Source organism: Heloderma suspectum, chromosome 3 (assembly GCF_057233095.1).
Source record: "Heloderma suspectum isolate Gila_16-S chromosome 3, 16-S_ref, whole genome shotgun sequence".
In the NCBI taxonomy this organism is placed as follows: Eukaryota; Metazoa; Chordata; class Lepidosauria; order Squamata; family Helodermatidae; genus Heloderma; species Heloderma suspectum.
In genome coordinates, this window is record NC_139460.1 from 25,433,965 (window position 1) to 25,460,561 (window position 26,597).

The 26,597-nt window shown below is 43.5% G+C and overlaps 1 protein-coding gene across 1 annotated transcript in view; it reads left to right on the plus strand.

Moving 5' to 3' along the window:
- Positions 1–26,597, plus strand: part of ARHGAP42 (Rho GTPase activating protein 42) — a 253,118-nt gene that overhangs the window by 180,473 nt on the left and 46,048 nt on the right. Inside the window, exons 7-10 of the mRNA XM_084842649.1 lie at positions 8,090–8,194; positions 16,923–17,052; positions 20,425–20,525; positions 22,737–22,846. Of these exons, the coding sequence (XP_084698775.1) occupies positions 8,090–8,194; positions 16,923–17,052; positions 20,425–20,525; positions 22,737–22,846 (446 nt within the window). The remainder of the gene's footprint in view (positions 1–8,089; positions 8,195–16,922; positions 17,053–20,424; positions 20,526–22,736; positions 22,847–26,597) is intronic.

Below are 26,597 nucleotides of genomic sequence, written 5' to 3' on the forward strand. Positions count from 1 at the left end.
AACCTTTCATAAGATTTGATTTTTCTCTGTGAACTGTGTTTATGGGTAACTAATTTGTATCAGGAATGTAAAAGCAGTTGAAAAGTATGGAGCCGTGTTGGGGTGTGTGTGAAGATTAATTTAAGTTGTGTACTTCACTGCTGACATAATACCCATGGCTATCTAAAGAAGGGGAGAGTACAAGTCCAGGGTCCAAAATTACCTTTCTGCACCAAGGCAAACTTATTTCAGAGTAAACATGGATAGGATTGTGTGGGCTGTTGTTCAGTGTGATCTTGATCTTGAGAAACACATAGGGCTCTGATTAGGCTGGAGATCACACAGGAAAAATCTGCATAGCTAAAGCAGAGCCTCAACCAGAATAAGCTTGGAATTGTGACCATCATTTCTGAATGGCAGTGAAAGTAAGAGGCTCATGAACTGCAAGCAGACCACTTCTGCTCTACTACAACTTCATTAGTTTTCCATGAGGAAGTTGTGGCATCTCCTGAATGTCTACCAACATAAATATCCCTGGCAGAGGAAAATTGATCTGTGCAAAAAGAAACTTGAGGGTGATTCTAGAGATGTTCAATCCCCAGCATATCCAGTTAGAGCTGGAAAAGACCCCGTCTGAAACCCTGGAGAGGTGCTGCCACTCCACGTGGACCATTCTGAGCTAGATGGACCAGTGGTATTTCTTGCATCAATACCAGTAATAGTTCCCATAAGTGGCTCCATTCCTGAACTCTGTGAAATTGTTAATTTTACTTTTAGTAAGAAGTCAATATATTGAGTACAGCTGCAAATGTTTTTTTAAAGCAGCTCAGATTTTCCTTGGAATCCTTAAGAAGTGTTTTGTGTATGTCTTACAAATAATCCCGTTCCTGTCTTTGTATCAGCTGCTGTCACAAAGTTAGTATTTCCTGGGAAAATGTAGCAACCCTGCTCAGTCCTAACCCTGGCAGAGGAAGTGCAGTGCTACAACAGAACTGAAATTAACATTGTTTAATTAGAGGATGGCTTTAATTTGATGTATATAATTTTGCATGACATTCCATTGATCAGAGCAAATAAACAGGAGTGCTGTTTACTCTGGGATACACTGATGCAGGGTTTCTTGCAGGTAACCTGGGTAAGTAGGAGTTTTTAGGAGGATGGTCTTGGGCTACATGGTGAGGACAGCATTATTGTGTGTCCCATGATATTTTTCATTGGTTGTGGAAATGGTGTGCTCGCAGTGGGGCTGGTTACATAGAAATGTTTTATGAATAAGTTGTATTTTATTAATAACAGCAACAACAGCAGTAATAGATGGCAGGCCAGTTCACACATGATTGTGCATCACTTGATTTTGTCTGTGGAGGTTAATCTACGATGACTCATTGACACATGGAGTTCACAACTTGATACTGCAGCCTTCTAGCGATGAGCATGTATGATGTCAGTGTCAATCAGTGTCACTGGAGGGTGAGGAAGCTGATTTGTTCCCCCAGATTTCAATTCCCCAGATTTCAATTTCAATTGTAAGTAGATCAAAGATTGCATATTTACCTTTCTCTGAATCCTTACATCAACCAGTTCAATAAATCAAAGCTTATATTAATTTAACACAGTCCTAACCATGAGCGGGTTAGCAGCTGGCAGTTGGCTAGCAGTTATTCCAGCATGCAAAACAGCATCTGAAGCCTGCAAGAGTCTTTTATTTATTTTTATGTAGTGTCGCTGACCCTGAGATTGTTTGGTCATCTCATTCTCACAGGAAGAAGATTGCACTTCCATTTTGGATAGGGTAGGAATTTGACCTCTAGCCTTCAATTCATCAGCCAAGAAGTTACTGTCTTCCTGGTTTGGTGCTTTAAAAAAAATACATTAGAGATAGCAAAAAAAAACTTACATGGATATCCAGTTTAAAACTGATTTTGTTGATGATCTGGAATATAAAAGGAGAAAGAGACAGATGGTTTTTAAACAATGAAATGGGCCAGCATTTTACTGTAAGGATAACTGCCATAGGATCTTACTCAGTGTTGCCACGCTATTTTCTGTAGGGCACCCATGCTTTAAACAGCAGCATAATGGGGAGATATTAAATAGATGCAGCTTTTCCTGGCATTGAGATGCAATAATGGAAACTGATTCACCTATTCAATCTCTGCCTTTCTCATGCATCTGTGAAAACCATAGAAGCCTTACAAGAAAAGATGGCAATCCTAATTTCAGATGCACAACATTGGGTAGTCACCAATGGAGGCTCTGCACACGTGGCCAGCCCCGGCCCCCACCTGCCAACTTAGGTCCACGCTCAGCCAATACCGGCCGCGATATTGTGCTTCCAGGAGCAAGTGGCGACCCAGGCAAAAACATTCATTTCCAGAAGGGGCAGCTTGCGCCCCTTCTAGAAACACACGTTTTTGCCCAGGTTGGCACTTGTGCCTGGAAATGCGATATCGCGGCTGCACATGGTAGGAGACCTGCACAGACCTGGGCTGGTGGGACTGTATGCATAGGGACTGAGGCCAGCGGAGCATAACTGAAACTGCTGTTGGAAGTAGCTGATCTCTTTGCAACTGCACTGGAGAGGGGTGGTAGGAGTATGTGAGCTGTAGATAGTGTTTTAGGAGTAGATGTCTCTTGTATGTTATACAAATGCTCTAGGTTAGGGGTAGGCAACTTGAGGGTCTCCAGTTGTTTTGGACTACAATGCCAAGAAGCTATAGGCAGCATGGCCAGTGGTCAGTGATTATGGGAATTGTAGTCAAAAACATCTGGAGGTTATAAATAACCAGGTTATTTATTCTTGCTTTAGGGGGTGAAGAAGACTAATTTGTTAACCAGTGAAACTAGATCTGATGACTGAAGCACAAGTTAAAAACTATTGCATTTAAAACATAGCCACCAATAAAAGCCTTTCTCCAGACCACACTTGATATTATACACAGATGTATGAAACATTATGCTCAAGCAGAACAAACCACTTCCAGAGGACTTGTTGGGCTTAGAGTAGTAGTGGCAAAGGGAGGGAGTATTTTGCCCTCCTCATGTGGCCTTTCCTCATCCCCTTTGGAATTTTTTTTGGGGGGGGTGGCGGCGGCGGTGGTTGGGATTGATTTGGGTAAAGCAGGGAAAGGGTTAAACAACCCCTTAGTGCTGATTTTCCAGACTCAATCAGCTCTCCAGAAGTAGCTTTTCCTGTTTTTAAAAAGAGAAAAAACTGCAGCTGGTACAGAACGTGGCGGCTCACCTGATTAAAGTCAGCCGCCGGCGAGATCACATCACTCCAGTGCTGAAGGAGTTGCACTGGTTACCAGTTGTTTTCCGGGCCAAATTCAAGGTGTTGGTTTTGACCTTTAAAACCCTATATGGTTCCGGCCCAGCCTATCTTAAGGAGCGCCTCCAGCAACACCAGACAGGCCGCTTAACAAGATCAGCCTCGGATGGCCTTCTCTCTGTCCCATCAGCCAGGACAGCTAGACTGGTGGGGACGAGGGAGAGGGCCTTTTCTGTGGTGGCCCCCACTCTGTGGAACTCCCTCCCTAGGGAACTCCGTCATGCCCCCTCTTTAATGAGCTTCCGTCGTGCATTAAAAACGTTGTTGTTCAGGCAGGCATTTGGGGTGGGTTAGGGTATTTTAGAAAATGTTTTTATTGTAGAATTTTATTGTTTTAAACTGTTTTTATTGTATGTTGTACATCACCCAGAGTGGCTGGGTGACCAGCCAGATGGGCGATTAATAAATTTAATAATAAATAAATAAAATAAAAGAAAGTATGTCTGCATGCCACATCTAGTTTGGTGCTGCTGAGAATTATTTGGCTTTGTGCCCTGTATTCCTTGTCTTCCAGGCACTTCCCTGACCCTCACTGTGCTAGATGTGGAGTCTGGTGAAGAGCAGGGCTAGCTCTGGAGGGTGGCAAGGTTGACCATTTGCTGGAGGCCACAGAATGGCAAAGGACTTGTTGTCCCAGCAATGCCACCATTCAAACTTTCCACAAATCACTGAAGGATGTCAGAGGGAATTCTCAGCTTGCCCACTCTGTCTCTAATTTGCCTTGAAGGCAAAGTAGGCACAACAGGGACAACCAGTTTGTTCATGTGTCTCCCTCATTCAGATTCTTTCCCCCCACATGCAAGATGTTGTTGACATGATATGGGAGAAATGTACCAGAGGCAGTGGAGGTCCCTTGCCTGAAACCTCCAACCTGGTAGATGTTGAAATGTTGAATATTATTTCATTCAGAGCTTCTTACCATGCCTTCAGACTCCCCACATCCCCACTATATGACCTCCAACAGGTGCATTTGAAACTCTCAAAATAATGTCACTTTATCTTTATTGCAAGCAACTCGAAATGAAACAGCTGGAGGGTAGAGCATATCTACATGAGTCATATAACATATACACTTGCCTTTATCTTTCTTTTTTTCAAAAAGTGATTAGGACTAGGATTTTGGAAATCTTGCTTAAACAAATACATTTCAGTATAGTCAGAGTCCACAATAAGTATGATGTTGCTGCCATCTAGTGCCAGTTGGTATGATCCTTCAGTACAGAACAGAGTTAGATGTAGAGATGGACCAGCAATTTTCAAGCTCACCTAAATTCTTCAAAAATCACTTTGAAGCTCTTTTCGGCTTGCTCTCGTTTTCTACCTATTTTTAGGCTTGTTCGAAAGGGAAACGTGGACTTATTGAACAGGAAAATGTGAATTTCTGTGTGTATTCTTCAAAACTGTGCACTTTCCCCCCATTAGCTAAAGTGTGAAACTGCATATTTTTAATATGCATTTCAAAGTGCGCATTTTTAGAAAATATAATTTTTTGAAAGGAATCATAAATTCTGGAATTTGCTAACATTTCTCACATGTTTTGTAAACAAATGAAATTTTCATACATCCCTAGTAACTGTCAGAGATGAGTCCAAGCCCCTTGGGATGTCCAACAGCTATGATTCTGAATCAGAGTTGGAACAGCTAGATCAAAGCCAAGGGGAGGGACCATCCCTAGAGAGCCAAGATGCTGGGAGAGATTCCTCCAAAGGCCTTGACAAATAGATGGCCCAGGCTGAATCCCTGCCCCCTCCCTCCACTGTGAGAATTCAAGTTTCCAAGGTAGAGGGGCATGACTTGAGAGACTCTAGGGTGCATCGCAAAGCAAAGCAGGAAAAATTAGGGACAGGGCTCAGATGCTGCGCCAGGATAGCCACTTTTGGAAGCCAGTGTAGGAGGGAGCCACCCTAAAGGAGGGGCATCACTGCAAAGCAAGTTTGGCCGTGAGGTTCACACCCAAACTGTTAGCAACTTTGCTACCCTCCACTTCATCTCCTCTGATTAGAGATTGCAGAGTTTAGGGCCTGAGGCAATCTGAGAGCTTCCTTGAATCTTCATCTCCGCTGATTAGAGATTGCAGAGTTTAGGGCCTGAGGCAGTCTGAGAGCTTCCTTGAATCTGCATTTGTAGAAAAGCTAGTTTCTAGCAAAATAAAGTTGTATTAGCCTGAAGCTTTGTCTCCTTGTGGTGTTGATTGCAAAGGAGGATGTTCCATTTCTGACAGTAACTTGATATTTAGAAAATGAAAAGGCAGTTAATAATCTGGAGTCTTTCTGCACAAAGGTGATATTTTAATAGTACATTAATAGTGGACTGAAGTGCATGAGGAAGATGGGCAAAAAGAAGTTTCAGAAAGCTTAAGGTTGCAATGTTGGATGTTTGGCCAACATTTGAGCTAAAACGGACTTTATCAGTTAGGCTTATATATTTACTTGATAAAAGATTTGCTCACAGATAATCCCCCCACCCCCCCCCCCCGGTTAATTGGTGAAGCTGACATTAAGCAAAATCTCTGGGCCATTGCATTCCTGATGTGTTGCCATTTGTACAAACTACTTCTACATGTGCCAGACTTCATTAAAACAAATTGAAAGGTTGCCCGGATGGCTTGGCATTAAGAGAAGTGGTTTCACTTGGCAAGGCAGTGGTGGCTTCAGATTGTTCCCTTTTCACCTATACCCATATGGCTGTTTTATATTTGCACATTCATTTTATATCTGCACATTCATTTGGATTCAGGCTTCCCCTCCGTGAACAGAAGGGCACCCTCCATTTGCAGAGGAACAGGATCAGAGGAAAGGGTGAGGTGACAATTCTCTCCCATTCTCCCTTCTTCCTGCAGCCCCAGTGCCATTTCATATGCTCTTCTGGGGGGTTCACCAGCCCTCCAGAACAGTGTAGGAGATAATACTGGGGCTGCAGGGAGAATGGGTAATTGGGGAAAAAAATCGTTGCCTCACCCATCTCCAGCACCAGTGGATCTCCACTGAGTGCAAGTCTGGATCCTAATCACGGTTTTTTGAATGTATGGGCAGGATTCTATTCAGCACCACTAAGGACCCACACCCCAGCAGTGGCCCACAGACGAGAGCCCCCTGAAGTTGCTCCTCCTCTTCATCACTGCAACCCGCTTCTTCACCTGCCTCTCGTTCTGGCCCGGACAATAGTGGTAGTGAGAAGGAGGAGCTGTAGATGCCATTGCTGACTTACTCACTTGTTCTCTGACTGCAAAGATGAGAAAGAGCAATGAGGAGAAAGAGGATGAGGAGCAACAGCAGCTGGTGACAGTGGTGGTGAGAAGGTATATGCTGTGAGGGAGGGGTCCCATTGAAGGTGCCTTGTCCAAGGGCCCTCAAAAAACTAGAGCCCACACTGACTACCACTCCTGTAAATTACGCTGTGCTAATGTAAGCAACCTCTAATGCAACACCAGTAGCATTTGCTGGTGTGGCAGGTTGTGCCAAATAGGATACCGTCCTATGGCTTCTATTGCTTTTTCCCCTATTCTCATGTTTATATTTCGGATTTCTTTTATTTAGCCACAAGGCTCCTGAAAATCAGCCTTGGACTACTTTTTAAAGGAATGAATACTGAAAGCCCTGGACTTCCTGCTTAGGCCTTGGAACAAAAGACTCAATGACAGAGTTGTAGTTTGGCACAGAAAGTTGCTAGCTGTTCCTTATGGAAATGAGTTGACAGTATGCAATATCTCCAGCTCTCTGTACCAAGCCAATGCAACCTTTACTTTTGGCAATTTAATGCTTGTTCTCCCTATTCTGTTCCCTGGTTGGGTGATCTGAGTGGGAAAAGCAGCAATGCATGGACTCCATTGTTCATTTGGTGATAATCACAGTGGTCTCTAGCAGCTATTAAAACCACGTGCAGGCAGATTTGAATGAAACTAGACAGTCGGGGAAGCATATTCAGAGTCTGAGTAATGTGAGACAGTGGGACAACTTATCCCCCAATAAGTTGTATCTCTCTGCAGCCCAAATAGGTAGCAACATCTTCTGTTAGAAAGGGCCTAGTATACCCTATCCCTTCCTCTACCAGATCTGTTTCTACCTTGTTTGCTAACCATGTCTGTTAAGATGATACAGACATTCGGCTGCTCCGCAGACTACTTTTGGGCAAGCCTACAAAGTGTCTGCTGATGGTACAAGGCTGATGATGGTACAAGCCTGAAGTTGCGCTAACCAACCCTTCCTTCCCCAAATCACCTTCTCAGCTATCTGTGCATTGGATCTGAGCTTGCTTTTAGTTTTGATACTTATTTTGAACCAATGTGTGAATTTTCAATATGTGCATTTCATTTCTCCAACTCCTGGCTTCTGCCCTCTATCCATTATCTCTCGCAGTTTCACTTCCCCTTTCTGGCCTTCCCTCTCATGCCTCTGGTCCAGTCCTTCTTCCACTCCTTTCCTTGGCCTGTTGTTGACTTAGGCCCCGCTGTCTCTTTTCATAGGTCCCCTATTTCCTCTGTTGTCCCACCTAATGATACTAGAAAAGCTCCAGCAGTGACTGGAAGAGACTTTGACTCATCTTCCCACTTAATCCCTCTGTGACATCAGAAGTAGTCTGACTGCCAGGGCTTTCACCAAAAATAGCCCTTTACTGAATATTGCAGTAAACCACAATATATATTCTCCCCGTTGAAAGTAAATCTTTTTCCTCCTTATTATCCTGAGCGGTGTCAGTTGTATTCTACTTCTGCATCATAATGTGTACAATGTTCGTTTTTAATGTTGGTTTTGAGTCTCATTTTTCCCCTTTCCTTTTCAGCTTTTAGCATTTCTTCAGGGATTATTTACGTTTTACCACGAGGGATATGAGCTGGCCCAGGAGTTTGCACCATACAAGCAGCAGTTGCAGTTCAATTTACAGAACGTAAGGCTGAACTGCATTTACTACAGCTTCTTAGATAATTAAACTTCAGTATAACAAAAGGAATGCTCAACAGTGCTTTGTTGCGATGCTAAAATCTCTAGAAAACAAATCAAGTAGGCTCATGCATAAATGCATGATACTTTGTGTACTGCTTAGTCATGTTGAGTTTCATCCATCTGCCTTGGGAAATCCACTTACTGATTTAACATCTCTAAGCTTTAAATTAGTACAACTTGCTCTGCTCCCAGTTCAGAAAAATAACCCCATTCAGAATATCTAGTAAGTTAAATGGACGTAAGTAAAAGCATGTATAAATAAAAGCATTCACCTACCCTGAATACAGAGTTGGATTGATGGGCTCATGCATGTGGTTTGCCTTTTGGCAGAGCTGTGTGGACTGTGCCTGAAAATAAAATTTTAAATTATGTACTTGGCCAATCCAGTTTTTGAGCCAAGGAATACCAAATTCTATGCCCCTATAACTTAGGCAAATTGAATAAACATTGTATAGTTACCGTTCACTATCTGTTCTGCAGTATTTGCTATTTTTATTATTATTATTATTATATTATTATTATTATTATTTATTTCATTTCTATACCGCCCAATAGCCGAAGTTCTCTGGGCGGTTCACAAAAATTAAAACCAAACAACACACAATAAAACAATTTAAAATATATAGAACATTAAAACCACAATATAACAATACAACCACAATAAAACCTAGCAGCAGTACAGGAGTTTAAAATACAGATTTAAAACAGCAAAGATAAAAATTTAGAAAGCTAAAATGCCTGGGAAAATAAAAAGGTCTTCACCTGGCGCCGAAAGGAGTACAATGTAGGCGCCAGGCGAACCTCACTAGGGAGCTCATTCCAGAGCCGGGGTGCCACAGCAGAAAAAGCCCTCCTCCTACTAGCCACCCGCCTCACTTCCTTTGGCAGGGGCTCACGGAGAAGGGCCGCTGATGATGATCTTAAGGTCCGGGCAGGCACATATGGGAGGAGGCGATCCTTCAGGTAACCTGGCCCCAAGCCGTTAAGGGCTTTGAATGTTAACACCAGCACTTTGAATCGGGCCCGGAAGTGGACTGGCAGCCAGTGCAGCTGGAAAAGTACTGGCGTAATATGAGCTCGTGACCCTGTTAACAATCTTGCTGCCCTATTTTGGACCCGCTGAAGTTTCCGGACCGTTTTCAAAGGCAGCCCCACGTATAACGCATTGCAGTAATCCAGACGAGAAGTTATCAGAGCATGGATAACTGTATCTCTGTCCAGATAAGGGCGTAGTTGGTATACCAGCCTAAGCTGATAAAAAGTGCTCCGTGCCACTGAGTTCACCTGTGCCTCAAGTGACAGTTCTGGATCCAAGAGCACCCCCAAACTACGAACCTGATCCTTTAGGGGGAGTGCAACCCCCTCCAGAACAGGTTGAATATCACCTAGCCGGGCAGACAAACCACCCACTAACAGTACCTCCGTCTTGTCTGGATTGAGTTTCAGTTTATTAGCCCTCATCCAGTCCATTACCGTGCCCAGGCACTGGTTCAGAACAGCCACTGCCTCACCTGGTTTTGATGAGAAAGAGAGGTAGAGCTGGGTGTCATCCGCATATTGATGGCACCTCAGCCCACACCTCCGGATAACCTCCCCCAGCGGTTTCATGTAGATGTTAAACAGCATGGGGGATAAAATAGAGCCCTGTGGAACCCCATGGCACAATTGCCATGGCACAGAGCAATAATCCCCCAGCACCACCTTCTGGAATCGGCCATCCAAGTAGGAGCGGAACCACTGTAGTGCAGTGCCTCCAACTCCCAACCCAGACAACCTATCCAGAAGGATACCATGGTCGATGGTATCGAAAGCCGCTGAGAGGTCCAGGAGGAGAATCAACAGGGTCGCACTCCCCCTGTCCCTCTCCCGGCAGAGGTCATCCCACAGGGCGACCAAGGCAGTTTCCATTCCAAAACCAGGCCTGAAGCCCAATTGAAATGGATCTAGATAATCCGTTTCATTCAACAGTGCCTGGAGCTGTCCTACAACCACCCGCTCAAGCACCTTGCCCAGGAAGGGGATGTTGGCCACTGGCCTATAATTGTTAACATCCTCTGGGTCCAGGTTAGGCTTTGTATTATTTGTATTTTGTATTATTTTGGTTCCGCTTGACACAGCAAGGAACTATGCAGGCTGCTGAAGCTCTACCCCAATAGGGGAGGGGCTGTTGCTCAGTGGTAGAGCACCTGCTTTGCATGCAGAAGGTTCCAGGTTCAGTCCCCGACATCTGCAGGTAGGGCTGGAAAAACTGCCTGAAACCCCGGAGAACTTTTGCCAGTCAATGACTGGGTTTGGATGACACACTGCAGCTTGCTGCAGCGCCCATGGGTGAGGGTTAAACAAGCCTTTCATAACCCTAAAACAAGCCATGGCTTATGCAATGGTTGTTGTTTAACCCTTGCATAACCCACGCTCACTCGATTCATACAACACAACAACCCCTGAATGGTTGATTGTATATTAAAAATAGTGGCCACACATGCCCCAGCCTCACCATGGGTGAAATAACCCACAGTGGGCTGTTGTGTTATGTGAACAGCCCCAGTGTCGACAATACTAGTTCAGATGCTCTGACTGAGTATAAAACAGCTTCCTATGTTGCTGTGTTTCACTGAAGCCCCACCCCAACATCTGACCAGCGGGCATTGGCCACATTTTTAAGTATACCTTTCTAGCCATAAGGACAAGTAGAAACTTGATTTAAATAAATAAATAAATGAAAGCTGACGTGCTCTGGGAGCTGAACATTCTATTCTGGTGTGGTTCCTTCTGCACCCCCCTCCCCAATTACAGCATACATCCAGTCGTGTTCTGTAAGAGGCTTAAAATGAAAATGTGTGGGAAACTAAAGGGCTGATTCAGATGGATTTCAAGGACTAGTCAAAACTGAGCTTGATTTTAGATGACCTAGTGTGGTTCTATCTCTGTGCCACTATCACTGCTGCCCATTTGCTTGCCTTCTCCCTCTGGGCCTAATCCACACCATTGCCCAGAAGGAGAATACAAGGCAAGGGGAGGCTGCTCCTTCTTCTTGCTCATGTCACTACTTGGACACATGGAGTAGGCAGGGCAACAGGCAGCTACCTCAAGCAAGACGAGCAGCAGGGTCATGAGCTATGGAGCTCAGCAATGTGACCCCTTGCTGGAGTGTGGGCCTTTTGCAAGTGCCAATCCCTGATGCAGTTCTGTAAGAACTAAAGAGCAATTAATTGGAAGTGTTCACCAAGTTAGATTTTTAAAGAGTGTAATATTTGAAACAAGTAACTGGGAACATAGTGACCTGCAGTCAGAATTTCAGAATACTTCTGTGAACTGAATAGACAGGCAATGAGAGAATTTGAAAATCCTGCCCCAACGAAGAGTATGGAACATTTAAAGAACTCTGCCCGTTTAATATTCAACTATTTCTCCAGTTGGAGATGGTGTAGTGCAGCCTTCCCCAACCTGGTGCTCACCAGTTGTTTTGGGCTGCAACTTCTAGCCATAAGCCAAGGTGGCTGGAACTGATGGAAGCAGTAAATCCAAAGCATCTGGGGGATGCTAGGTTGGGGAAGTCTGGTGTAGAAATTCAGATAAGAAATACCATTTTATGTCTACTCAGTCAGTAGGAATTCTACCACTTTTTTAAAAGCCTCCTTGAGAAAGGACAAACTTTTAAAAAATGAATGCACGCCTGCACATCTTAATCCTTTTGTTAGAGGACGCTCATGATTTTCCTTAGATCACCCTGCCAAGGAGATCTGTTAGTTTATCTTCCAATATTATTATTATAGCACAGGACTTAACCCCATGCTGCTAAGCATGGGGTGGGGAACCTTTTTCATCCTGAAAGCTGAATTCCAAGCTGGAAATAGTCTTGGGGGCTGTATGACATATGTTGGTGGGGCCAAAGTCAGAGCGGGCAGGGTCAAATGTGATTATTACTGATGTTAAGCCTGCTCACCAATAAGCACGACAGCCTCTGCATATCTACTCAGAAGTAAGCAGGACTGAATCACTCAGCACTTTCAGATAGCATACAAATAGCAAGCCTGTGCATGTCTGTTCAGAAATAAGCATGAGCAGCATGTGTATGCACAAGTAAGCAGAACAGCCTCTGCATGTCTACTTGGAAATAAGCAAGATTGGATCACTCAGCAGCATTTTCAAATAGCATCCAAATACAAAGCCCCTGGTTGTTGATTAAATGTAAGCATGAGCAGCATGACTACTCACAAGTAAGCAGGATGGAATCACTCAGCATCTTCCTCCATATGCCCCACCCATTCTAAGGTAATATTTGAGAGCCCAACACCATATGATCAGGCCCAATCGCATAAGTCCTTCCCACCCAATTGCCACCCAGCTAGAAGGGAAGGTAATGATCAAGTGGGAAGGTCCTATGCTAGACTTTTGAGCATTACATCATTGGCATGGGCTAAAGCCAGGTGGACCTGGATCATGTACCTAGCAATGTCATAGGAATCTGGTTAGGGGGTGGAGTTCAGTCAGCTTTTGTCAGCTCCCCCCCCCCCAACTCTGTTCTGTCTTCCAACAACAAGTGTGCAACGAGTTGGGCCAGCTGGTGGAATTTCCATAAATTATTATTTTTTGCATAAAAAGACATTTGCGCAAATCACAGCTGTAATTGTGTGATTTGCACAAATTCTGCCCAGAAATTGTGTGATTTGTGCAAATTACATCTGTAGATTGCATAATTTGCACAAACTAAGGCCACAATTTGTGAAAATTATGCAATTTACGGATGTAATCTGTATAAATTTGCTCAATTTGAGGCCGTAATTTGCACAAAATTCTATTTGCACAAATTACGGCTGAGACTACAACAAAAAAAGCATAAACGGTCCCTGGAACTTGGGGAAACTGTGCAGCTCAGCTTGCAAAAGCAAGCCAAGTCAGACATGCTGCAGAAGTCCACCAAGCCCCCAAAGGGCCAGATTTCCAGTCAACAGACACCCCTGTGTTGTATCACTGTGTAGTAAGATAAGAAAAGCTTGAAAATGTAGCCTCCTCCACAGAAATCAGTGAGTACCTCTCTCAAGCCTGTTGATGTTAGAGGTGCAGTGCTGACTTGAGGTAAACATTTGGGAGATGTCTGGAGCAACATCTGACCCTTGGGGAATTTTTATCATAACTCAGTAGAAATGTAAAAAATGAAGCAGATAGGAGGCTCGGGAAGTAAAGATAATAACCACAAAAGATAAAGAAAAGAAGCAGTGTACTGAGGTTATAACTAAAATCTTGTTTTTAAAAGCACCAGAGGTCACTGTTGCTTCATTACACACAAGGCATTCCCATTTTGTACTCTGTCACTTACTACTGCAGGCAGCTTTCAATTGTTAAAATCTGGTGCAATGTAAATACATTTTCACTCATTTTTCTCATGGCTCACTGGGGACTCTTAGCCCTTACCATACACCAATTAGACACAACAACTTCAATTGTACCATAGAGCAATTTAGTGCCAATTTTGGCTTCGTCGAAAGTATCTATACGTGCTGTTGAAATTTAGCACAAAAGGGGCCGGGGTTTAGGGGGTATTGTGTATTACCGGAGTCCCCAACCTTTTTTGGGTTGGTGAGCACATTTGACATTTTAAAAGAGTGCTGTGAGTGCTCTCACAAAATGGCTGCAATGGTGGGTGTGGCTGGTCACAAACCACCCATTTCTGAGAAGGCAAAATGTGGGACTACTAGAAAAGTAACTAACCCAAGAACCTAAGTTCAAGACAGAGGTGGGGTCTGAGCTCCAAAACCACTCTTATGAATCCAAATAAAGATGGTGTTGGGAAGCAGCACTTTACCGTGTAGCATGCCAGCCTCCCAGTTAAACACATTTTTGATCTTAAAAAATCTTAAGAAATAAAATAAAAATTAGAAGGGGCATGGAGTCTGGTGGGTGCCAAGACAGGTGTCTATAGGCACATTGGTGGCCAAGGGCATCACATTGGAGACCCCAGATGTATTGGTTCCAAACCATTTCTGCCATGCTTTTGACAAATCCACTGCATGTCCTGTCCAGAATAGAAAGTCTTTATTGCTACCATACCCCCAACAACGAGCATTAGATCTTCTCACAGCTCTTGCAATTTTTTAATTTTCTCATGCCTGACTGTCTCTTGTAATCTAACGAAATCTAGCAATATCCAGTGTGACCTACAATGAAATATGCATGCCTAAGAATGAAGAACTCATCCTTAATCATGCAAGCCTATGCATGTCTACTAAGAAGTAAGCCCCACTGAGTTCAGTGGGGCTTACTCCCATAGACAGCCTTAGTCTACAAGATCCATGATGTAGAGTGCCAAAGTGCAAAATGAGTGTGCCTGAGGCAAAGGCCACTTCACATTTCTGAAAAGCCTCCATATCATCTCACCTGACTCTTCCTAGGTATAGAGATAATATGAGGAAGTCAGATGTAACCTTTGGGTCAGCACCCAGAGTTTGACTTGGTGTCTAGGGGTTGTTCTACTTCTTTTATATTAAGTCCTGGCTCAAGCTCCCACCCAGGAAAACCTGGGATCCCAACCTGGATGTCTGGATCGAGGTTCTCAGTCTCAGACTCTTTGCCTGACCAGATCTGGTCTCCCTGTTTATCGAGGGTGCTCAGGGCGACCCAGCTTCCTTACAGAGGGAGTTGGCCGGAAGGGGGACCGGCTCGGTGGTAGAGCACCTGCTTTGAATGCAGAAGGCCCCAAGAATCCTTAGGGAGGGCTGTAAAATGTCCTGCCTGAAACTCTGCTAATCCGTGTCAACAATACTGGAGTAGATAGACCGGTGGCCTGACTCCGTGTAAGGCAGCTTCCTATGTTCCTCAGGCACAAGTGTCCCAAGCACTCCTTTGTTCCTTAACTTATTCCAACAGTTACAGTAAAACGTATGACACAACTCCACCCCATGTGCAAATAGGCTCCTTGACAGTGACAAATTTTTGGTTTTCTTACGATAACAGTGCACTATCCACCTCCAGCACTCGGTGAAGCAGGTTCTTTTCTTTACAACCTTTACGTACTCTTTTGATCGACACTGAACGGACATGTAGCTGCTACAGTTTTTACGACTGCGGCAGCGCTTTGGCTTGGCCAGGTTATGTTTGTGTATAACTTCACAGTAGCTCTACAAGTAAGTTGAGTAGAAGCAAAGTCAGCTCTGACTCTGAGCACAGATTCCACTTCCTTTGGAGCAAAAGAATGACCCAAGGATTTTTTTTTCTTTTCTTTTCTTTTGGTTGTTCAGGTTAGTCACCTCACTGCAGAATGAGTACTGGACATGATGATAATGGACCAATATGAACTGGAGTTTGTGTGTTCTTCCAGTCCTGCATGCTGCCTCTCAAAGTCTGAAATTCTTCTGATTTTGCTACTTTGAGGATTTATAAAACTTTTACAAGCAGTATGACAGAAGAACAGAAATCTTAGGAAACCTTGCTTTTATATTATAAAAGCCTAAAAAACCTTTTTGTTTGGTGCCTGGCTAAAAACACTAAATACATAAAAAAGCCACTTGACATGGATGTGATAATGCTACTGCCCTAAAGTCAAGTTTATTTTTTAGCAGAAAAAGTTCTCATTTAAACTACTTGAGAAGCAATGTTTTCAGTCACTGCTTAGGCTTTAATCATAGGCACTAATGGTGTTTTATAGCTTTGGAGACATATTAGAGCCATTAGCTACTTGTATTTTCTTTATGCATTTTTCTGTTTATTTCTAAGCATTCCTGCTTCAGAAGGAGTTGAGAATTAATAGATTAATGTCTTAGGCCCTGTAGACAGAATGGTCCCATTAAATGTTACATTTGTGACTGCTGTTAGGACAATGGATTTGTGTGTGTGTTGTGCAGGAGGAATGGCCATTTTAGGCCACAAAGTGGTCTTTTCCTAAGACATTCAAGGTCCCTTCAGACACAAGTAAGGAATCAGCTGGGAAATGCTGAAAGGTGTGTGTCTTCTAACATGTGAACAGTTAGGCATGAGTATGAGTGCCAGTTCATATGTTCTCCAGAATCAAGTGGAAAAACTTTGCCTGGACTGTACCACTTCAAGTGGGAGGTGAAGGGTTGGGTGTTATAATGCTCCCCAGTGGGGGGAAAAACTTAGAGTCTAGAATAGTGAGAAAATAGCAGAAGGAGGAAGGGAGAAACAACTGCTGAGACAAAAGAATGTGGGCAGATGCTATTGTACTAATTTAAAGCTTAGTCATAGTTGGGATAAGCATTAAGCAGGTAAGCCAAAGGCCAGGTGGGAAAGGTGGGTTTTGAGGAGGGATTTGGAAAGAGGTAGCACCTGGTAGATGTTCTAGGACAGCAAGGGGAGAGTAGATGACATTAGAGGGAGCTGGGGACTTCTAGGTGGGAAAGGGTGATAGACTCGAAGATCCCAGGTGGGAATATAATAAGAAATGAGGGACAAAGCCACAAATAGCTTTTAAATTACAGACAAGGCATTTCTGCTGAAGGGAATGGAAACCATGGAAAGATCTGAGGTGGGGCATCACATGTTCAGAGCAATGGGAAAAACTAGAAATGTTACAGAGTTTTTGGATAGACATAAGAGTAGTGAGGTATATAAGAGGAAGACCAGAGAGGAGAAGATAGCAGAAATAGAAATGGGAGACAACTGGAGCATGAAATAGGGAATCCTAATGCATTATCTCCCCCCTCTGTCTTGCTGCTTAGACCCGGAATAATTTTGAAAGCACAAGGCAGGAAGTAGAACGACTTATGCAGAGGATGAAGTCAGCCAGCCAGGATTACAGGCCACCAAGCCAGTGGACAATGGAAGGCTACCTATATGTACAAGAGAAACGTGAGTAGTAAATAAGTCTACGCTGAACTACACACTCAAGAATATGTATGACACAGGATGAGATATCATATAATGAATAGGAGTTTCATGGCTTCTCCCTTCCATGTGTTGATAATCTATTTATGGCTAAGGGTTGATTCACATGGAACAGATATTGACAGTGAGGCAGTATGCATGATCACCACAGCCCATCATAGTTTATTTAAGCCACAGTGGGTTGCGCTGTATGCCGGCAGCCATTGTGAATATTCAAGCTATGGCAGGCAGGCACTGCTGCTTGTCACGATGTCTGAACCTGGCAAGGGTGGGTTGTTGGTGTGGTTAACAAACTACCCACAACCCATGGGCTGTTTTAGGGTTCTGGGTGGTTTGTTAACAACCCACCCTACATTCAACATCATGATAAGCCACGACAGCCGTCCACTGCAGTTTGAATTTTCAAAATGGCCGCTGGCAACCCCACAACTCACCGTGGCTTAAATAAGCCTCACTGGGCTCCTTCGATTGTGCAAACCAGATTTTCATATCTTAGAACTGGTCTGTATCTTAGAGTCATCACGGGGATGCTGTCATTAACAGACTATCAGTGGAGAGCGCAGCACCATGGTAACAGTGTTTTTTATCAGCTCTTTATCACATGGCAAGGTGTTGTCAAATTGTGAGTATCTTTGCCAAGACCTACTGTTGACATAGACTGGGGACAGGGAGCCTTCTCATGTGTTGACGTCACTGCAACATATGATAAGAGCTTGATATTTGTTACTCCTGAGACAGATGAAAAATGTTACGCCTGGAGCAATGTTATGCTCGTGGCATCTATCCAGGGTACCATTTTTGTTTGTTTGTTTTGCAACACTGATGTAACAGCTTTAAAAGGTTCACTAGTTCTAAGCTGCTGCCTCTGAAGCTCATTGGAGCAAATCTAAAATCACGTGTGCAGTGACAGTGTAGTTTGAGACAACAAATGACTTTCTCACTAAGGTGTTTTGTTCCTATTGAAAAGTGTATGAGCCAAAGAAGAATCACTCCCTCCCTGCTTGACCTCCCCCTCCCCCCCCCACAAGTGATTTTCTGAAACAAACTTGCCTGCTTTAGTAATAGTGGCAGATTGCTTTGAGCAGCGTTGGTACCCTTTAATTGATAATAAAATGCTACAAAAAAAAACCCTGTTAAGCGGAAATTACCTTGGGCATTATTAACAGGAGAGCAAGGACAGAGCAAAATGCTGGGCACATGCAGTGCTTCATTAAATAGTAAAAGGCCAACTTGACATGCTCCCATTGAAGAGGAACGGATTTGGTCATTTGTTTAGGCTAAAGGGGAAAAAGACACAGACACAGTCTTGATCTCAGAAATGAAGGCACCAATTGTTTCACTATCATATTGGCTACGGCTGTCTACAGTGAATTGTTGAGAATATGGCAGGATGGATTTCTTTAAAACAAGGCAATTTGAATAATGGAAGCATGATTTAAGTCACCAAGAGAAAACTCCTAATTTAAATAATTGATCATTGATTTAAATCAAGTTTGCCACCGATTAGTTCTTCACATATTCCATTAGACAATGGGGCCAATCTGATATCACTAAAACATTTAGCTTACAATTCAGTACAACATTTTCTGACATCAAGGAGGGTATACTTTTTGTAATTTTTTAGATAACTTTATTTTTATTAATTCAGAGCAGGGGTGTTGAAGCTCTTTCAGCCCAAGGGGCCAAATTCAATTTCAGAAATGTTCTTGGGGGCCACATTCCAGTGGAGGGTGGAGGCAAAGGGGCAAGGTGAAAAGATCAAAATGCTAGCATATTTTAGTTTAAAGTTCTTACTGCCAATAACTAAGGAGATGCATTTCAACCTTTTAAATGGGGGGAAAAACACACAAAAGCAAGGAAACCACCAAATTATCAGTGTTTGGGGGATAGGGGTGGACCAGGGGAAGGAGGCCTGATTATCTGAGGAACCCCGGAGGGCTGGATTGGGATCCCAAGTGGGCTGAATTTGGCCTACAGGCCTGAGGTTCAACACCCCTGATTTAGGGAATACTACATAATACATACTCATTACCTGTGTCAGGCTGCAGATGCTATGGCAGTACATTAGGAATGGTAAGAACTAAATCACACACACAAATACTTTTTTTTATTTTTATTTTTTTATTGTATTGCATTTATATCCCGCCTTTTTTCCTCTTGCAAAGGAACCCAAGGCGGCTTACATTATCCTCCTCCTCTCCATTTTATCCTCACAACAACAACCCTGTGAGGTAGGTTGGGCTGAGAGTCTGTGACTGGCCCAAAGTCACCCAGTGAGCTTCCATGGCTGAGTGGGGACTAGAAGCCGGATCTCCCAGCTCCCAGTCCAACACTCTAGCCACCACACCACACTGGCTCTCTATACTATACTATAGCAGTTATATTTTATTAAAACTAAATCTTAAATGTTACATAAATGTTTTCCCTTTCCAATTGCAGCAGTCAGAGTGGTTAAAAAAAAAGTATACAGTATGGTGTTGTCATTTTGAAGGGCAATGATGGATGCATTTAGCACACCTATTGCTGCTGACAAAGTCGGCATGAAATACACTGATACTCATTAGTAGTTCATTCTCTCCAAAGCTACACATAATGTGAACAGTTACTCTGAGGGTTGGTTTCATCAGCTTACTTCCCTGCTTCTGTTTACATGGCAAGTGATGGTAGGAGCTAATTCACATTAATTCATTCAGACAGCTAGTTTCTATGATGATAGCAATAATGTGCCACACTTTATTGTAATACAGCAATACATTTCAGTAAATTTCTAGCTCTTATAACTACCAAATATAAGTTTGAGCAGATTTGAGACCATATAATCAATGTGCTCCTTGGTGCAAAGGATGTCACCCACCTCTTCTTTAAAGCGAGGGACTGCACAAACACTAACTATACAGGGGACTATTGTTACAGACACCAGCTTAACTGATTATTATGTTTCTTTTGAAAGGGTTAGACAGATACATAAATCTCAGTGACTATTAGCCCTAATGGTTAAATGGAACCTCCATGTTTTGAGGCAGTAAATCTCTGAATACCAGATGCTAATATCAGAAAAGGCAGTCTGAAACATATGAAATAGAATTCTTGAAATTTAATGTCTATTCTGTGAAAAGTTACTTTTTCACATACATGCAGGTACACACAGAAAGTGCCAAATGTTTACAATTAAATATAAATGACCACTGCTCAAAGAGCGTAATATGTGACGAAACCAATGGCATATATATTTTACCAAGACTATTTTTGCTCAGGACACTTCCTCTTCTTTTTACATAAAAAATAGAATAAATACGTTTGTGTTTGTTTATTTGTTTCAATTTGTTTTCTTTTCAGGACCTCTAGGATTCACCTGGATCAAACATTACTGTACTTATGACAAAGGGACAAAAGCATTCACAATGAGCATTTCTGAAGCAAAATCTGGAGGGAAAGTAGTAAGTATTACCCTAAATTGGGGAAGAAGATAACAAGGCACACTGTGGCTTGTCATCCACTAATTTCAAGTTAGGAAGTGGACACCATGCAAGAAAGGTGTTGCTAACAAAGGGTTAAGGTGTTTCCGGACTGTGAAGTTTTTTTGTAGTCTGCTATTATCATGGGGTCATGAAGAGTCAGACACGACTGAATGACTGAACAACAACAACAACAATTATCAGTGAAAAACAATACCATACCATATTCTTTGCCCTCCAACATTTTGTTCCTGATACTGGTTACAACACTCTACAGCTTTTCTTGAAAGAAAAACTCCTACCTCCTTAAAGAAGTACATTTCCCCCCTCATTTGATCTGGTCGTGTTTGGATAAACTTCTTCCTGGGTCTCAACCCTGCCCCCCATCATCAGAGCCTTTTTCATTAACTTCTTCTGTGAAATAGTGGCATTGCAGCTATGCATTCATTCAGCTAGACATCTGGCTAATTTTATCAACTAATTCCATTTTGAGCAGAAGCCAGCAACTTCATAATCCTGGAACTGAAAGTGGGGGAATGACTATTTGTGGGGACTATAACTCCCTCCACCTGCAGTCTGATGTGGCAGTCCAGAATTATGTGCCCACCTCATTCTGCATAATGTATCAATTAGATCAGTCTTCAGGCATTCTCCATGCATACTATGTAGATATGGAAAAAGGGGGAGCAGAATTGTGCCACTAGCCCAACCCCAACATCTCTACCTTCCTGACCCTTGCACTTAGATTACAAAGATGCAGATATAGGTGCCCCTTTTCAGACCTTTGTCTCTACGGCAGGCAGGGGTGGTCACCAGAACTGGATGGGGGGCTGGATAACACCCCACCCAGCCACCGCAAGCTGAATGATGTAAAAGAGGGCATGGCCATGCCTCCTGGCATTAAATGAGTGTGGCTACACCCCCTGACATCATTTGGCACCTGGTGGGTCCCCCACTGGAGAAGGCCCATGCATAGCAGAGCCAATTCCTCTGCCCCTATGCCTTCTCCCACTGGGGAGAGGGCACTAAGAAGCTCATCCTGCTCATCCTGGCTTTGCTTCTCCATGTGGGAAAGGTGAAAAAGCAGCCACAGCCAAATTGGTGGTTAGAGCACGCCAGTCACTGGCTTTGCTGTGGCTGCTTCATCCATGCAACACTTTCCTCAATAGGGAAGATTCTGTGTGGGTGATGTATATCCAGCATGCCTGCATTCCCCGGTGTTTTCTCCAATCTGTGATCAGAGATAACAGCAGGAACTTGCACACAAGGAAATTCCAGCTGTTATCTACAAGGGGAGAAACTCTACAGTGCATTTATAGTTCCAGATTCATACACATGTGAGTAAAGGGCTACAATGTTTAATTGCATAGATTCATTGATAAAAAGGTGTCTCTTGATTAATTGGGCAGCAGGTGTGTGTGTGTGTGTGTGTGTGTGTACACCCACACACAATTCTGAACACAGTGCTTATAAAGAGTAGGCATTTTCCCTTTTCGTTCACAGAAATGATGACTGCCTCTTCTAATATGATGCTTGCTACAACATTTGTGCAACAAAGAAAATATGCTTCTTGCTTCAGAAACACTGTTTTACCCATATGCAAATCCATGTACATTTAATGAATTGATTGACTAAGGGCACAATCCTATGGGGATAGACGGCTGCCTCCGAACATGGAGGCAGTCCACTATCCAATTCAGGGCGGTGGAGCGTGGAAGGCATCTTCTCCTTCATACTCTAGCTGCCCTGCATTTGCAGCTAAGCGGCTGATTTTGGCTGTCCAACTGGGGTGCCTCAGAATGGTGGTGGGGAAGCCGGACAGCTCATAGGAAGCATGATACCAGCACTTCCGCTGTCCCCTCCCCGCCCCCAGGAACGCCTCCTTCTCTGCCGCTCTGCACTGCTCTTCCAAGCATGGAGCCGGGGACGAACTGCACTTCCTACGAGGCGGCAGGGGAGGGGGCAAAGAGTTGGATTTGTGGGAACCGAGCTTGGAGTGCCGGCTCCGAGCTCAGTTCCCATAAACCAAAAAATACTATGGCTGTCTAGGTGCTGTGTAGCGGCCATAGGATTGCGCCATTAAAGTCATACTGTTAATTAATATTTCATTAATTTGGTTAATATACTAAAATATATCTAACTAATAATTTCATGAATCATCATTCCAGTTTCTCTGTTTCTAATGTTTTATAGAATGGTCTTGTCCCAAGCACACCAGAAGTGTTCAAGTTGAAATCCTGCATCCGGAGAAAGACAGATTCAATTGACAAGCGCTTCTGTTTTGATATTGAAGTAGTTGAAAGGTGAGATTTCAGCAATGCCTTAAAAAATGAATATTTTTGTGTATCATTTTGCCACACCATAAGGGTAGACACATATATTCATGTCTGGGAAACGTAAATATTTTATTTATAGACACATCTACATACTGCCTTTTGGGCCCCGTAAGGGTCCTCAAGGTGGTTCATAATAATAGAAAACACTATCTTGATACTATGCAAACAAACAACATGAAAGCAGCAGCCAGCTAAATTAACAAACAGTTAAAACCCATTCAAAGCCTGGCAAAACAGGAACATCTAGACTATCCACCTAAAACCCATCAGGAAACGGGCCATTCAGGCCTCCCTTGGGAAAGAATTCCACAACCCATGTGGTATCACCAATATGTGATTGGCCAAGAAGGAAACCACCTTCCTGAGCCATCCTTGCCGATAGGCAGAGGCTCTGGGAAATGATCTCAACACTCCCCTGTGTTTCTGTCTCTTACATCCTATTGCTACATCCTTCTCTTCTTTCAACCCCAGCCCTGGCTGCTTCCCTAAGACCTCTCTTCTTGCTCCCTTACTGGATATAGACCCTAAATCCCTACCTTCATTCATTGGCAGCATAAGTCTCTTGCTAAAACAGACCAAAGGCCCATCTAATCCAGTGTCCTGTTTCCCACAGTGGCCAACCAAGATGCCTCTGGGAAAGTCCACAAGTAGGACATGTAGACAGTAATCCTCTCCTATTGTTGCTCCCCAGCACGTGGCAGTTCTATACAGCCCTCATAACAAGTAGCCATCTGTAGACTTCTCCTTCATTAATTCTTCTGCATGGAGATCTGCAATGGTACTCAAACTCTCCCATATCCACAATCACTCTCCTTGATGAGTACGTTATAGAATCATAGAATAGTAGGGTTGGAAGGGGCCTACAAGGCCATCGAGTCCAACCCCCTGCTCAATGCAGGAATCCAAGTCAGAGCATCCCTGACAGATGGCTGTCCAGCCTCATCTTGAACGCCTCCAGTGTTGGAGAGCCCACTACCTCTCTAGGCAATTGGTTCCATTGTTGTATTGCTCTAACAGTTAGGAAGCTTTTCCTGATGTTCAGCCGGAATCTGGCTTCCTGTCACTTGAGCCCATGATTCTGTGTCCTGCACTCTGGGATGATTGAGAAGAGATGATGGCCTTCCTCTCTGTGACAGCGGTTCAAGTACTTGAAGAGCACTATCATATCTCCCCTCAGTCTTCTCTTCTCAAGGCTAAACATGCCCAGTTCTTTCAGTCTCTCTTCATAGGGCTTTGTTTCCAGTCTCCTGATCATCTTTGTTGCCCTCCTCTGAACCCTCTCCAGTTTGTCTGCATCCTTCGTAAAGTGTGGTGCCCAGAACTGGACACAGTACTCCAGATGAGGCCTAACCAGTGCTGAGTAGAGGGGGACTAGTTCTTCCCGGGATTTGGAAGCTATGCTTCTATTAATACAGCCCCAAAGAGCATTTGCCTTTTTTGCAGCCACATCACATTGTTGACTCATATTCAGCTTGTGATCGACAACAATTCCAAGATCCTTCTCGCTTGTAGTGTTGTTGAGCCACGTATCCCCCATCTTGTAACTGTGCATTTGGTTTCCTTTTCCTAGGTGCAGAACTTGGCATTTGTCCCTATTAAATGTCATTCTGTTGTTTTCTACCCAGCGCTCCAGTCTATCCAGATCACTTTGAATTCTGCTTCTGTCTTCCAGGGTATTAGCTATCCAACCCAATTTTGTGTCTTCTGAAAATCTAATCAGCATTCCCTGCACCTCCTCCTCCAAGCCATTAATACAAATGTTGAAGAGCACTGGGCCCAGGACTGAGCCCTGCAGTACCCCACTCGTTACCTCTCCCCAGTTTGAGAAGGTCCCATTGATCAGCATTCTTTGAGTCCGATTCTGTAGCCAACTGTGGATCCACCAGATCATTGTTTCATCTAGCCCACTTTGAGTTAGTTTGCTCATCAGGAGATCATGGGGCACTTTGTCGAAAGCTTTGCTGAAGTCGAGGTATATGATGTCTACAGCATATTCACGGTCCACAAGGGAGGTGACTTGATCCAAAAATGAGATCAGATTTGTCTGGCAGGATTTGTTCTTGACAAATCCATGTTGGCTTCGAGTAATCACTGCATTGTTTTCAAGGTGCTTCCAGATGGATTGCTTTATCATCTGCTCCAGAATTTTCCCAGGGATTGATGTCAGACTGACTGGTCTGTAGTTCCCAGGTTCCTCCTTTTTACCCTTTTTGAAGATAGGGACCACATTAGCCCTCCTCCAGTCATCTGGCACTTCACTCATCCTCCATGATTTCTCAAAGAGAATAGACAGCAGTTCTGAGAGTTCTTTTGCCAGTTCCTTACTCTAGGATACAATTCATCTGGCCCTGGAGATTTGAACTCATTCAAAGTAATTAGGTGTTCCTATCAATCTCAAGCTGCAATCTTGCCCCTTCAGCCTGTACTACCTGTACTTCGCCTTTGCCAGGGTGGTCATAGACCCTCTTTTGGGAGAAGACTGAGTCAAAGTAGGAATTGAGCACCTCTGCCTTTTCTTTGTCATCTGTTATCGTTTTGCCATCCTTATTTAATAGCTGAACAACCATTTATTTCCTCTGCCTTTTACTATGCGCGTAGCTGAAGAAAGCCTTTTTGTTGCTTTTAGCATCCCTCGCTAACCTCAGCTCGTTCTCAGCTTTAGCCTTCCTGACTCTATCCCTGCAATTCTGTGCTACCTGCCTGTACTCTTCCTTTGTTACTTGGCCTTCTTTCCACTTCCTATATGTGTCCTTTTTTGTTTTCAGGTAATCTCTAAGCTTTTTGTGAAGCCACATTAGCTTCTTCTGTTGTCTTCCACCTTTTCTTCTTGTTGGAATTGTTTGTAATTGTGCCTTGAGAATTTCCTTTTTTAAAAACTCCCACCCATCTTGGACTTCTTTTCTTGTTAGCGTCACTTGCCATGGGACCTTACTGATCATTGTTCTGAGTTTATTAAAATCAGCTTTCCTAAAATCTAGGGTACGCGTTTGACTACACTCGGCCTTTGCTTTCCTTAGAACCAAGAACACAAGTACAACATGGTCGCTTTCCCCCAGAGTTCCTGTAACTGCTACTTTACCCATGAAGTCATCTCTGTTGGTTAGGATCAAGTCAAGGATAGCCGATCCTCTAGTTCCTTCCTCTACTTTCTGTAGGAGGAAGTTATCCACCACACAAGTCAGGAATTTCCTGGAGGGGCCATGTTTTGCAGAATTGGTCTCCCAACCAATATCGGGGAAATTGAAGTCCCCCATTACTACTACATCATGCTTCCTTGAAACATTGGCTATTTGCTTTTCAAAAGTTTCATCCTTGTCTTCTCCTTGATTGGGTGGCTGGTAGTAGACTCCGACCATCAAGTTCCTTTTATTCTTTGCGCCATTTATTTTGATCCAGATGCGCTCGATGGGGCTACCAAGCTCATCCTCCTGTATTTCTGTGCAGAGATATGTATTTTTCACATACAGTGCAACCCCACCTCCCTTTCTGTTCCTCCTGTTCTTTTTGAACAAGTTATATCCTTCAGTTGCTGTATTCCAGTCATGACAGTCATCCCACCAAGTCTCACTTATACCTATCAAGTCATAATTTCTCTCTTGTATTCAAGTTCGTTCTGTTTGTTTCCCACACTCTGGGCATTGGTATATAGACATCGAAGACCATGTGGTTCATAGTCTGGCTTTCTTCCTAAATGTGTCTGAAGACTATTATTGGGCGC